This window comes from Bufo bufo, chromosome 4, assembly GCF_905171765.1.
Source record: "Bufo bufo chromosome 4, aBufBuf1.1, whole genome shotgun sequence".
In the NCBI taxonomy this organism is placed as follows: Eukaryota; Metazoa; Chordata; class Amphibia; order Anura; family Bufonidae; genus Bufo; species Bufo bufo.
The window spans coordinates 611,352,440-611,368,396 of record NC_053392.1 but is presented as its reverse complement, the minus strand read 5'-3'; the positions used below and the strand labels follow the sequence as shown (position 1 = coordinate 611,368,396).

The window sequence follows — 15,957 nt, the reverse complement described above, 5'->3', positions numbered from 1 at the left end:
GTCCGGATCCACTGGTGGCCGTATACACAGTGTGTGTACGGGGGGCAGTCCGGATCCACTGGTGGCCGTATACACAGTGTGTACGGGGGGCGTACGGATCCACTGGTGGCCGTATCCACAGTGTGTACGGGGGGCAGTCCGGATCCACTGGTGGCCGTATACACAGTGTGTACGGGGGGCACTCCGGATCCACTGGTTCCCCGCCGCTCGGCTCTGTCCACTGTGTTTCGCACGGGGCTGGTTACTGCACTTGAAATTTTGGTGCAAATTGAGCCACGGATTTCCGTCACTGCAATGAATGAAATCCACGGCTTTGCCGATAAAAATCCAGTTTTGTGGAATTTCACTGCGGATTCCGCAACTGAACTTCCTGTACAAATACGTGATGTGTGAACTCTGCAGAGATCCCAGCTGTGAGGGTCGTGTGGCTGAAGTCATACCGAGGGGTGACCAGGAAGCTGAGCTATGAGCTGCTGTATGCACTGAAGACCTGATATGGAGGTAGTGACCGGTGAAGCTCTTCTAGTAAGGGCTCGTGCACATGAACGGGTTTTTTGCGGCCCGTATATGGAACCATTCACTTCAGTGGGGCTGCAAAAATGGAAATGACGCCGTGTGCATTCCACGTCCGTTCCGCAAAAAAAAACATTGTCTCATTATTGTCCGCATTACGGACAAGGATAGGACTGCTGTTCTATTAGGGGGTCGGCTGTTCCGTTCCGCAAAATACGGACTGCACACAACAATGGCCGTGTGCATGAGGCCTAAGGGTACAATCGCACATCATGGTGCAGGTCTGTCACTAATTTACCTCCATTATTAAAGGGGTCGTCTCATCTTAAGCCACCAGTGACTGAAAGATGCAGAGTCTCTAGAATGGCCCCCGTAAGTGAAGGAGAGGGCCCCGTGACCGCACTCTCCATTAATTTCTATGGGAGTTCCGAAAACAGCTGAGTAAGTGGGCTCAGCCATTATTGGAAGTCCCAGAGATATAAATGGAGCGCACACCGCAGAAGTGCGGCCTCGGCGCCATTCACGTCTATGGGACTGCAGGAGATAGACGAGCACTGGAGGGCGGCTTTCTAAAGCCTCTGTCACATGAGCGAGTTTTCTGCGCTGGTGCGATGTGTGACGTGAATTCATTTCAATGCGTCTGTGTACATGAGCGTTTTTTTTTCACGCATCAGTTCTGTTTTACGTGAGAATCGCAGCGTGTTCTATATTCTGTGTTTTTCACGCAGCCCTGGCTCCATAGAAGTGAATGGCGCTTCAGTGAAAAAACGCATCGCATCTAGATGCATCCGGGTGCGATGCGTTTTTCACTGATGGTCGCTAGCAGACGTCGTTTGCAAACCTTCCGTTTAGTTTTTTTTCAAAACTGATTGCGCCCGTGTGGAAAAAAACGGAAACGCTGCACGCAATTGCAGACAAAACGGATTGATCTTGCTTGCGAAATGGTGCGAGTTTCACTGAACGCATCCAGAACCAATCCGTATCGTTCATGTGAAAGAGGCCTAAACAGCGTGGCCCTAATTAGTTTCCTTAGAGCCTGCTGCAGCCCATGTGGCGGCAGAGTACGCGACCGCAGCAGTCCTCTCCATCCTGCACGTGTCATATGGGGCAGACGGCGCGGTACACGCTAAAGTCCTGGGTAGCTACAAGTGATATCACAATTAAAGGTAAATTCACACGGCGCAGATTTATTGCAGGAATTGTGGCGACTGACGATCTGTACCGTACGTGGGAATGGGGTTGTTTCTGCAGCAGGTGCGTGGACGTCTCCATTCAGAAGACGGGAACAGTCACAGAAATTGCTGCTAGAAATCTGCTGCGTGTGCATTCACCCAGGGACAGGGGCAAAATGACCAACCGTTTCGCCATCTTGGGTCAGATAGAAAAAGTCACTTCTATTGTACTGAACTGACCGTCCTTTGCTACTGATGGTGTGCGGTGTAATACTAGACACAGCCTGATGGTGGCACTAGTGCTCCATCTATAAAAGGCACACTCCTGGATTATATAGCTACACACACACACACACACAGTATATACAGCCGCTGTATCCGTTTCCACTGTTGGATGTCACCCAGCTTTTTTTTAATGGTACTTCCACAGTATTATGGGGCAGGATTCTAGGAAAGCTGGGTGGCCCTTGTAGAAGCTTTCCTGACCTCTGCAGAGATGGATCCCACAGACGGTCACTTCTCAGCACGGTTTTATTCAGGCATTAGAAAAACAAATCATAACATGGAGGGTCTTCCCTGTGTCAGGGGTAACCCGCCCGGGCCGTCTCTGTGCCCGGTGGCAGAGGTGGGTTTTATGACTTCCTTACATCTGGTCATGAGAAGATATCCTGAGGAAGGTCCTTCCGATAGGGATAGGATGTCTGCGTCCCCGCGGCCTGGACGCTCACTGACGCGATGTGATTTGACCTCTTCACCATTTCTTCCATGCTGAGCTGAGGACAGTGCGCTAGGAAGAACGCCAGCGCCCCGATAAAGCTGTCCCCGGCGCCCTGAGAGGAAAGAGAGACAGAAGGAGTCATGTCGAGAGGTCTGCCGCTGCGGACGCCAGGCCAACAATAGCAAGACGGGCGGACGGTCTGCTACTCTCTTCTGTGTCATATAGGCTGCTAGAAAGGAGCAACCACCCTGTTACTTCCCATAGGAAGATCACTTAAAGGGGCACTCCACCACAAACACATTGTTTTCCTAAGGCTACATGCACACGAACGTTGTTTTTTTTTTTTTTTTGCGGATAGGATGCGGACCTATTCATTTCAATGCGTCCGCAAAAAATGTGGACAGCACACCGTGTGCTGTCCGCATCTCCATTCCGTAGCCCTGCAAAAAAAAAAAAAAAAGAACATGTCCTATTCTTGTCCGTTTTAGGCATTGTTACAATGGATCCGCAAAAAAGAACCTGATGTCATCCGTTTTTATTTTTGCGGACCGCAAAACATATAGTCGTGTACATGTAGCCTAACTCCACTGAACACCGGCCTTCACCCGACCCTCATTCTCCCATAAATATTTTACAACGAAAACTTCTCCGACTTTCCGATATTCTGCATTTCAATTCCTTGCCATTTTCAAGATCTCTGCTTGCTGGGGATAAAACTGGTTGTCTAACACCTCCTCTAAACCACAGTTTTATAAAGGCCAGACAAGTTTGGACTCCAGACTGATACATTGTAACAAACTGAATGCTCGTGTATGTAGCTCACTGATGGATTGTCTAGACTGGATACAACTCCGCCGGGAAGGGTTCGGACTGATGGAACAATGCAGATATGGAGTGACCAGTGATGTACATGGGGGGGTGCGGAGGATGCAGTGGGGGCTGGGCCCATCACTGGTATACATGATGGTGGGGGCCCTATCCAGGGTCTTGTCTCCCTCTATAGCTGGCTGCACCCCGACTCGGTGGGGTAATAATGCTGGATTTCTCTTTGGCAGCAGCTTCTTTCCCTCCCCCCTTGACATAAAACAGGGATGCCCAAACTGAGGCCCTCCAGCTGTTGCAAAACTACAACTCCCAGCATGCCTGGACAGCTTACAGCTATTAGGGCATGCTGGGAGTTGTAGTTTTGCAACAGCCAGAAGGCCGAAGGTTGCACGTCCCTAATATAAAACACCTTCTGGCCAAAACAGCAGTCACTGCGCAGGTATCGCATGTGTATGACCGGCTCCGCACTCTGGAATATCCAAGCACCCCAGATGGGTGTCTGCTAATCCCCCCATACACCAAACCCGGCCAAGCATGCAAGTGTTGTCAATGGGGAGTAAGCCGCAGCCAGCACCTTGATTCAGGCGCACCCTTGTGGGCTCCTCTAGAAATACAGAGCCCAGAGCGGGCTCCTCTAGAAATACAGAGCCCAGAGCGGGCTCCTCTAGAAATACAGAGCCCAGAGCGGGCTCCTCTAGAAGTACAGAGCCCAGAGCGGGCTCCTCTAGAAATACAGAGCCCAGAGCGGGCTCCTCTAGAAATACAGAGCCCAGAGCGGGCTCCTCTAGAAATACAGAGCCCAGAGCGGGCTCCTCTAGAAATACAGAGCCCAGAGCGGGCTCCTCTAGAAATACAGAGCCCAGAGCGGGCTCCTCTAGAAATACAGAGCCCAGAGCGGGCTCCTCTAGAAATACAGAGCCCAGAGCGGGCTCCTCTAGAAATACAGAGCCCAGAGCGGGCTCCTCTATAAATACAGACCCCAGAGCGGGCTCCTCTAGAAATACAGAGCCCAGAGCGGGCTCCTCTAGAAATACAGAGCCCAGAGCGGGCTCCTCTAGAAATACAGAGCCCAGAGCGGGCTCCTTCTATAATACAGACCCCAGAGCGGGCTCCTCTACAAATACAGAGCCCAGAGCGGGCTCCTCTACAAATACAGAGCCCAGAGCGGGCTCCTCTAGAAGTACAGAGCCCAGAGCGGGCTCCTCTAGAAATACAGACCCCAGAGCGGGCTCCTCTAGAAATACAGACCCCAGAGCGGGCTCCTCTAGAAATACAGACCCCAGAGCGGGCTTCTCTATAAATACAGACCCCAGAGCGGGCTTCTCTATAAATACAGACCCCAGAGCGGGCTCCTCTACAAATACAGACCCCAGAGCGGGCTCCTCTACAAATACAGACCCCAGAGCGGGCTCCTCTACAAATACAGACCCCAGAGCGGGCTCCTCTACAAATACAGAGCCCAGAGCGGGCTCCTCTATAAATACAGACCCCAGAGCGGGCTCCTCTATAAATACAGACCCCAGAGCGGGCTCCTTCTATAATACAGACCCCAGAGCGGGCTCCTTCTATAATACAGACCCCAGAGCGGGCTCCTCTATAAATACAGACCCCAGAGCGGGCTCCTCTATAAATACAGACCCCAGAGCGGGCTCCTCTATAAATACAGACCCCAGAGCAGACTACTTAATAAAACAGACCCCAGACCAGGCTCCATTTAATGCAGATGACAAACCAGACCATCCCTAAATAAATAGAGACCCAGACCAGATTAGGCCCAAAATACAAACCCCACACAGACGTTGCGATACTCGTCTCCTCTTCACTACGTGGTGTCTGTGGCAGCACCCAGGTGAAGAGGAGTGCAGGGAGAGGTGAGCGCCCATGTTCCCAGGTGACTGTAACTCTGGCCTCTCCTGTCTTCAGGGTCAGGGTGGGCCGTACACAGGTGGTCGGCTCCTGTGGGAATCTCATGGCTGTGAGTGATCTAACACTGAGTCAGCCTGGGAGTCAGGGTCGGCTATTAACCCCTGCATTCCTATCTCCTGACAAACCTCCCATAATAATCCCTGCTATAAGGTCTATTCACCATCTCAAGGGAAGATCAAAGCAGCAGATACGCAGTCACATTCTTTCCCAAAACTCGGTATGGCTTGTGGTTTAGGAGATATGAGGGGGTGGGGGGAAAGGTCGTAACCAAAAATACGCCTGTTGTAAGGTACCAGCCTATAAACATCTGCAGGGCAAATGTGCAGGTACCCAAGAGCTGACCGTTCACAGCACATTATATGGATGGAGGCATCCGCTGCCGTCATGTCCAGACCACAAGACCCCGGCGGTGCCGATCACTGATCAGGGCCGGTTGGAACACTTCACACTGAATGTATCCGCTCTTCTCACCGCATGAATACCGGCCCTCATCATTTCCTGCCTGGACTTTTATAACCGGCCACCCGGACTGCTGCTCCTCACTAGATGGCTTCTCCGAAAAATCTGAAATATAGAAATGAATGGGTCCGCAATTCCTTTCTGCAAAATGCGGAACAGAATTGCGGACGTGTGAATAGACCCATAACCCATAATATCCTGGTGTTTTCATCCCTCCTCCGTTAAGTCATGAAACATCTAGTCATATTATAGTGGGGGCTATCGGTCCTTATGGAAGAGCCCCGGCTGGTGCAGGCAGGCAATGCTCCATGGGAAAAATATGCTAATGAGCTAATCTGCACAGTCATATCAGGGTGCATTCACAGGACCATATGTATTTTGCTGTCCGCAAAAAAAAAATCGGATGACATCTGTGTGACGTCCGTGTTGCGGACCCATTGTAACAAGGCAAAATGGACAAGAACAGGACACGTTCTATCTTTTTTGCAGGACTGCGGAACAGACATACGGATGCGCATAGCACGCGGTGTGCTGTCCGCAAAAATACGGATCGGATGCGGAGCAACAATATGGTCGTGTGAATGGGGCCTAATAGTTTTATATGCATAGCTAAGTGATCTGTGATGTCGGCCATATCGGTTGTCACCCGTCTTTCCTAGAATCCCGAATGGCAAATCTTTTGGGCGTATTTACCGCTGTCCTGAGAGAGACAGCCGTGTAGCCCTGCATCCGTGAAAAGAATCCGGAAACGTCAGAACTGTGCAGGTCCGACTGTAATTTTTACTTTTCACGTTCCTCTTTAATGATTTTGGATTGTACTCTGGTCACTTCCAGAGCAGCATTCACAATTCTGCATTCGCTCACCCTGCTTGGTCTATGGCTGTACACAGTGTGTGTACTACCTCTACATAAGGCTACATTCACATGACTGTAGTGTGTTTTTTTTTGCGGCTCCACAAAACACGGATACCGGCCCATGTGCGTTCCGCAGTTGCAGACCGCACGTGGCCGCCGCTGCCATAGAAATCTGCAATTGCGAACAAGAATAGGACATGCTCTATATCTTTTGTGGGGCCGCAGAACGGCACTACAGATTGAAATGAATGGGTCCGCACCTGTTCCGCAAAATTGCAGAGCGGATGCGGACTCATTCATATGGTCGTGTGAATGTAGCCTAAAGCACGCACTCAGAGCAGCATTCAGAGTGCTGCCTCAGGTTAGCTATCAAGCTGCAGGACCTAGTTCAGTCTCTATGCAGGGGTTTCCTATTGCATTATGGGAAAACCTGACAATCTGCTGGTTGAGTTGCCCATAGCAACCAATCAAATTCTACCTTTCAGAGCTCCTTTGCTAAATGAATTGGTTGCTATGGGCAACTAAGCTGGTTTTCCTTTACACCAATTTTGATAACCCCCCCCCCATATCTCCCACAATACATCATAACATAGCATGCTCAGTATAGCCGCTGTGCCAGCAGGGAACAGGGAAAGTAGCAGAATTATGAATGCTGCTCTAGACTATAACTCAGGGGTAGTAGAAGATTTGCAAAAACTCTCAAGATAATATATAGATCTAACCTGCAAAAGGATGCTGAAAAGTGGAGCCCGGAATCTAGAACATAACCCTGTGACCAACTCGGGAGGGCGCTGACATCACAGGGGGGTGACTAATCCGAAAAGACAATTTTTTATACAGGCAGATTAACATGTGCCAACTGACAATGCAGCGTGAGGATCAGCGCTGGTTAAGCTGCGGAATGGGGAAGAACGATCTCTAATACGATCATTCATTCCCCTTTGTACACAGGGCCGTGTTGCTGTCCAAACGTGATGATTTTTAGTGCCGCATAAAGGATGTGATCACCTGGCACAGGAGTGTTTGCTTGTTATGTTGGGGACGAGCCTTCTACGTCCATATGGGACAATCTCATCCACTTTGTTACCACTGTAAAACGCTGAAGGTCTGTCTCGTCAGTGAATCTGTCCCGTGTGTACATCCCCCTAAAGGAGCCCTTGTTCCCACTTGAATGTGATGAATAAAAAAAGAAAAGTAAATAATAAGAAGGATCCAGTGTGCACATAAACATGGATGCCTCCACCATACAAATTAAAGGGATACCCTGCTTTTTACAACCCTCATTTGTTAGCTGATCACAGCCTGCCCCCTACTGGCTGACCCTGAGATCGGATGTAATCTTTGGAATAACCTGCATTTAATTTCCCTACAGCGCCCCCGCAGGGTCTGTAAAGTATTACATGGAAATCAATGGATGCTCAGTCATGCTGGGTCCTCCACAGAGAAAGACGCTCTTTGTAGCTGCGGTCCAGAATGAGGGATGCCTATAATACGGCGTTTGCAGTGGGTTTTCTAAACCAGACCCCCTTTAAGGGGACTGCCTTTGAACCAACCCACGTTCCAATATTGTTCATGCTGGTTCTTAAAGGGGTGTGCATCTGAAGCGAGAGTTCTGATTTTCTCTATGGGCGTTAAATAGAATTTGCTGGTTCTTGGAGACCTATATGGAGGTATAGATGGGCAGATGGTCTGGACTTAGGACGCACGGCATCCATGGCACGTCCTCGCCTTGTGGCCGCTGTCTCACTACTTACTCATCATCCCAACCAAGCTCCATATCATTCCAGCAGGGGAAATAACCTCCCAACCCAAGGTCTGTGCAAGAATGAGTCAGTCAGTGGGAACGCGGCCATGTCTGCATGTGCCCGGCTCAGAACCATCTGCCCCATTTACACCCCCCCCCCCCAGAGACTGACCGTGTGATGATGAACAACAGGACGTTCTGAACTACTGGACGGTTTTGGTTATAGTCACCATGGAGGAAAGTAGTTCCTGTGTTAGCGGAAAGGAGCCGCACGGCGCAACCACCGCTCCATTCACTTTGCTAAAATTTGAGGTGAAATAATTAATGAAAAATATATTAAAAGTTAGAAAACTTCAGGATAAAAATTAACACAATGGAGTCTGTCAGCAGGTTTGATCCCTCAAAGCTGCTGACAGCGCCATATAGCATACTTGAGGTGATGGTCATGGAGAATAACTGAGAAATCCAAGTTTTAATCTTTTTGGCTCCACAAGTGTCCAGAAGGCGGTCCCTCCATGTTCAGTGCCCTGGGCTCCTCCCCTCTGAGTTCAAGCAGTCTCCTGATTGGATGCTTTAGATGTCACTCAGAGCAGAGGACAGGTAGGGAAGTGTTCAGTGCACATCGCTCGAGGGATTACATTTTGGATCTCTCGGTCATGCATTCTTCCTGACCATCACGCCAGTTTGCCTTCCTCTCCCGGTCATCTTTATAGTGCTGTCAGCAGTTTTCCAGGGGTAAAAACTGCTGACAGACTCCCCACAAAGGCTATGTACACCTTTGGGGGAAATTTAGTTTTATTGTTGCATTGTACTCATTTTAAGCTAAAAATCATTTTTAGTTGGTCTTTAATAAAAATGTTGAGCCGCTATCTCTGTGCAGCCCTGAGATTCTCTAGTCGCAGGCTCTGTATTTTTACTCTTTCCACCAGGCAGCTCAGCTGACGGCTCCTTATCTCTGACCCCCTAAACACTTATTATAGCTCAATTCCTATCTTACTGATAAAAAGAAGGCGGCTTAAATAAGTGTCTATGACTTTTAGGCCCCTTGCAGACAAGCGTGTCCGGATTAGGTCCGGATGCGTCCCAGGTGCATTGCGGCAAACCCGCGCGAGTAGGATCGCAATTTCAGTCAGTTTTGACTACGATTGCGTTCCGTTGTTCAGTTTTTATCGCGCGGGTGCAATGGGTTTTGCACGCGCGTGATAAAAAACTGAATGTGGTACCCAGACCCGAACTTCTTCACAGAAGTTCAGGTTTGGGTTCGGTGTTGTGTAGATTGTATTATTTCCCCTTATGACATGGTTATAAGGGAAAATAATAGCATTCTTAATACAGAATGCTTAGTAGAAGGTCAATTGAGGGTTAAAAAATAAATAAATAACTAACTCACCTCCACCAATGGATCACATAGCTGCCGGTCTTTCTTCAGGACCTGTGGTGACGTCACTGAGCTCATCACATGGTCCATCACCACGGTGATGGGCCATGTGATGTGACGTCACCACAGGTCCTTTAGCCGGCAGCTCATGATTAAAGAAGTAAGAAGGGAACGGCAACTACACGATCAAGAGGAGGAGGTGAGTTAATTATTTTTATTTTTTAACCCTAAATTGACCTTGTACTAAGCATTCTGTATTAAAGAATGCTATTATTTTCCCTTATAACCAAGGGAAAATAATACAGTGAATAGACATCTTAGCAACCATGCGTGAAAATCGCACCGCATCTGCACTTGCTTGCGGATGCTTGCGATTTTCACGCAGCCCCATTCACTTCTATGGGGCCTGCGTTGCGTGGAAAACGCAGAATATAGAGCATGCTGCGATTTTCACGCAACGCACAAGTGATGCGTGAAAATCACCGCTCATGTGCACAGCCCCATAGAAGTGAATGGGTCCTGATTCAGTGCGGGTGCAATGCGTTCAACTCACGCATTGCACCTGTGCGGAATACTCGCCCGTGTGAAAGGGGCCTAAGAGATATGGTTTATTAGATGACTGGCACAAAATAAAAGTAGGATTCACACAGCTAGACAAACAGTTAACCATTTGTGACAGAAAGGCTCAATATTTTTAATAAATCATTGAATAAATGATTTTTAGCCCAAAATGAGTAAAAATGCAATCGTGAAAGAATTTCCCACGAAGGTGTGCACAGCCTTTAAGGGAAAAATGCATTCCTTTTTTCCATTGGAAACAAAACCTTCACTCATCTGTGGTCACAAAATGTTTTATATATATATATAAAAAAACAACAACTATGAAGCTGTAAGTAAAAGAAGTTCTGCTTGATTGGAAAAAACATGGCTGCCATCACCCATAAACAGCGCCACACCTGTCCATGGTTTGTGTGTTATTACAGCTCAGCCCCATTTACTTCAATGGCGCTGGGCTGTGACCTGACATAACCCATGGACAGGTGTGGCGCTGTTTCAGGAGGAAAGCAGCCATGTTTTTCTAACCCTGGACAATCCCTTTAAGGACTACTTACCTACTCACAGTCTGTATATGGATGGATTGTGAATTACAAGACAATTTTCATGCTCTCCCTGAACCTCTATGATGGCATGTTGACCGCCTACAGTCCGCTAGGGCAGATTTGTAGGTATGCCGCGTATGCTACCGCTTACTGACTGGAGGCATACGGACATACAGTGCGGCTTCACATCAGTATAGGGCCGTATTACAGATCCCATTATAGCTGTGTGCATGAGGCCTAGCAATGAAATCTACTCGACTATTATACTGCCCCATGGTGTCCTGGTCACCAGCGACTCCATGTATCTCTATGGCCGATTCACAAACGAGGATCCTACGAGTCTGAGGTTGTCACGTGGATTACCATACATTATAATTAGAGGTTATACCCCGCTATATCTGCTCACTAGGTCTCCCCGGGAGTGGACGTGTCATCCGGGAAGTCCGTCCAGGACAGGGAAGCATTGATTTACAGAAGAGTTAACCCTTTATACCGACACAGTGCTTAATAATGGCGGCTCTGCTGTGTGGCCCACATTACAGTGACCGCAGGCTGCGTCCTCCTGTGAGGCCTCTTACATGATTTTAATGAGGGTTTTCATCAGGAAGCAGAGAACAGATCTACAGCGATGAGGACGCTGCCCGGGAGAGGATGAGGCTGCAATTACTTCTGGGTGGTCCCGGGACAACCACTGTGACTGGGGGAGAGAGACAACCGGCGCGACCAGGAGCGAATCCGCCTTCATTAATGAGTTAATTTATTTGGGGATAATTCATCTTCCTAAAGACAGAGAGATATCACCCCAGTATTCGATTAACCTTTCACCCCCTCCTCACAATTACAGTCATTAATGGTATGAACATCACGTGTGCCGTCAGCAGGAACAATACACGTCGTAAAGGCGCTTTATCTAACACTATGACTCCATATGGCCCTGCTCTGGGAAACAATGTGACATGTGCCATCTGTCACCGAGAGGAGCGGGGGAAGGGAAGTGACAACTGCTAAAGACAGGTCTACTCCTCAACATTCAAACGCAGTCTCCAAACAATTTTTTTTTCTAAAATCCGGCGCCTTAAACGCAACTTTTAATAAACTATGGTTAAAAGCTTCATGGCGTCCTGCCGATCACAAATTTTGTGCATAATGCGCTATATTATCAATGCCCATTAATAACTACTATAATACTGCCTCCTATGTACAAGAATATAACTACTATAATACTGCTCCTATGTACAAGAATATAACTACGATAATACTGCTCCTATGTACAAGAATATAACTACTATAATACTGCCTCCTATGTACAAGAATATAACTACTATAATACTGCTCCTATGTACAAGAATATAACTACTATAATACTGCCTCCTATGTACAAGACAATAACTACTATAATACTGCTCCTATGTACAAGAATATAACTACTATAATACTGCTCCTATGTGCAAGAATATAACTACTATAATACTGCCTCCTATGTACAAGACAATAACTACTATAATACTGCTCCTATGTACAAGAATATAACTACTATAATACTGCCTCCTATGTACAAGACAATAACTACTATAATACTGCTCCTATGTACAAGAATATAACTACTATAATACTGCTCCTATGTACAAGAATATAACTACTATAATACTGCTCCTATGTACAAGAATATAACTACTATAATACTGGCTCCTATGTTCAAGAATATAACTACTGTAATACTGCTCCTATGTATAAGAATATAACTACTATAATACTGCTCCTATGTACAAGAATATAACTACTATAATACTGCTCCTATGTACAAGAATATAACTACTATAATACTGCTCCTATGTACAAGAATATAACTACTATAATACTGCTCCTATGTACAAGAATATAACTACTATAATACTGCTCCTATGTACAAGAATATAACTACTATAATACTGCTCCTATGTACAAGAATATAACTACTATAATACTGCTCCTATGTACAAGAATATAACTACTATAATACTGGCTCCTATGTACAAGAATATAACTACTATAATACTGCTCCTATGTATAAGAATATAACTACTATAATACTGCTCCTATGTACAAGAATATAACTACTATAATACTGCTCCTATGTACAAGAATATAACTACTATAATACTGCTCCTATGTACAAGAATATAACTACTATAATACTGCTCCTATGTACAAGAATATAACTACTATAATACTGCCTCCTATGTACAAGAATATAACTACTATAATACTGCCTCCTATGTACAAGAATATAACTACTATAATACTGCTCCTATGTACAAGAATATAACTACTATAATACTGCTGCTATGTACAAGAATATAACTACTATAATACTGCTCCTATGTACAAGAATATAACTACTATAATACTGCTCCTATGTACAAGAATATAACTACTATAATACTGCTCCTATGTACAAGAATATAACTACTATAATACTGCTCCTATGTACAAGACTATAACTACTATAATACTGCTCCTATGTACGAGAATATTACTACTATAATACTGCTCCTATGTACAAGAATATAACTACTATAATACTGCTCCTATGTACAAGAATATAACTACTATAATACTGCTCCTATGTACAAGAATATAACTACTATAATACTGCTCCTATGTACAAGAATATAACTACTATAATACTGCCTCCTATGTACAAGAATATAACTACTATAATACTGCTCCTATGTACAAGGATATATCTACTATAATACTGCTCATATGTACAAGAATATAACTACTATAATACTGCCTCCTATGTACAAGAATATAACTACTATAATACTGCTCCTATGTACAAGGATATATCTACTATAATACTGCTCATATGTACAAGAATATAACTACTATAATACTGCTCCTATGTACAAGAATATAACTACTATAATACTGCCTCCTATGTACAGGAATATAACTACTATAATACTGCTCCTATGTACAAGAATATAACTACTATAATACTGCCTCCTATGTACAAGAATATAACTACTATAATACTGCCTCCTATGTACAAGAATATAACTACTATAATACTTCCTCCTATGTACAAGAATATAACTACTATAATACTGTCTCCTATGTACAAGAATATAACTACTATAATACTGCTCCTATGTACAAGAATATAACTACTATAATACTGCCTCCTATGTACAAGAATATAACTACTATAATACTGTCTCCTATGTACAAGAATATAACCACTATAATACTGCTCCTATGTATAAGAATATAACTACTATAATACTGCTCCTATGTATAAGAATATAACTACTATAATACTGCTCCTATGTACAAGAATATAACTACTATAATACTGCTCCTATGTACAAGAATATAACTACTATAATACTGCTCCTATGTACAGGAATATAACTACTATAATACTGCTCCTATGTACAAGAATATAACTACTATAATACTGCTCCTATGTACAAGAATATAACTACTATAATACTGCTCCTATGTACAAGAATATAACTACTATAATACTGCTTGTATGTACAAGAATATAACTACTATAATACTGCTCCTATGTACAAGAATATAACTACTATAATACTGCCTCCTATGTACAAGAATATAACTACTATAATACTGCTCCTATGTACAAGAATATAACTACTATAATACTGCCTTCTATGTACAAGAATATAACTACTATAATACTGCCTCCTATGTACAAGAATATAACTACTATAATACTGCTCCTATGTACAAGAATATAACTACTATAATACTGCTCCTATGGTCAGCTATGACTGGAGGGGTGAACAGTTGAATATTAAGTCATTAGGTTCTGGGGTTATGAGGGGCTCTCAGTTTGAGGTCAGGGGGTCTGTACTTCCTATCTGTAATACCTCTGCATCCTCTCTGAATATTACACAGAATCATCTTTATGTTCTGATCTCCATATGTCGGGTTTATGTGACAATTCTGGTGGCCCCACGATCCTGGCTCTTGCCGAGTGCAGTGTCCATCCACATCACTGAGACGGAGAAGAGACAGTCGGCGGAGGGTGGTGAGGGCTGCGCCACCTCTGGGCACCCTCCTCCAGAATCACCAGTGCTCCCCTGTAATAACGACTCCTCCATTTACTACAAAGAACCCACAAGACGTTCTCCGCTTCTTTTAGGGGGAGGTTTGTGGACTGGACTCATCTTTGATGAATTTGGTGCAACTTTACAACATACCACTTTTGTCTAGAGATGTTCCTACGGTTTATTTGCTGCCCCCTACTGGCGTCAGATTGCACCATTGTTTGTGACGTTTAAAAAGCCAAACTTGATAAATCCGGTGTACGCCTGGTCAGCAGGATCAACCCTATTAAACTAAGCATACTGCCTGGTGGGGTTTATCCTGTTGATCAAAATACCTAAAGTTGGTTGTGGCGTTCCAGAGGAAAAAAATAATAATAAGACGTTTATTACCCTTGGTGCAATGCAGCCCTCATTTACTTAATGGGGTTTTCCCATCTCGGACAATGGGGGCATATGGCTAGGATCTGCCCCCATAGTCTGATAGGTGCGGGTCCTACCTCTGGGACACGCACCTACACTGAGAACAAAGTCCCAAAAGTTGTGGAGGGCGCACTGCGCATGCGCAGCCTCCCTCCATTGATTTTTATGGGGCCGCCGAGCACTGGCTCAGCTATTTACGTCCACACCATAGAAATGAATGGCCATGCAAGCGTGGTGTGCTCCTATTCACTACTATGGGGGGAGCGCTTGGTGGTGGCCGGACCCAGGGAAACCCTGCTCTGTTCTCGGTATAAGTGCGAGTCCCAGCGGTGGGACCCGCATCTATCAGATAATGTGGGGGATATCATAGTGATAGGCCCCCATTGTCTATAATGTGAATACTCCTTTAAGGAATAAATGTTTTTTTTCTCAGGAACAGCGCAAGCAATTTTCACAACAGCAGTATCAACCCCACCAGCAAGTATGTCTGTTTATTAGGGTTCATCCTGCTGACAGGTGCCCTCTGAGCTTTTTTTCCATTACGGATCTACCGTGGATGGATACTAATTAGTCCGGTGCCTCGTCTCAGTTTTGCTAATTTCAGCTAAATGATTTACGCACGAGCTAAAAATATCAGCGGTATTTATAGCTAATCTTCCCACGAGGGGGGGACTGCAGATTAGAAGCCGACGTCACACAGCATCACTGCAGCCATTAACGGGGGAGAGCGGCGGCAGCGCTGACTCAGCGACAGCCAGAGACTCATGACTGCGTGTACTCCAC

The 15,957-nt window shown here is 45.5% G+C and overlaps 1 protein-coding gene across 2 annotated transcripts in view; it reads right to left on the bottom strand.

Moving 5' to 3' along the window:
• Positions 1 to 2,198: 2,198 nt before the first annotated feature.
• The window catches only part of RBKS (ribokinase), a 43,596-nt gene continuing 29,837 nt past the window's right edge, over positions 2,199 to 15,957 (bottom strand). For both annotated transcript variants that reach the window (XM_040430642.1, XM_040430643.1), the window contains exon 9: positions 2,199 to 2,515. In XM_040430642.1, the coding sequence (XP_040286576.1) occupies positions 2,339 to 2,515 (177 nt within the window). In that variant the 3' untranslated portion in view covers positions 2,199 to 2,338. The remainder of the gene's footprint in view (positions 2,516 to 15,957) is intronic.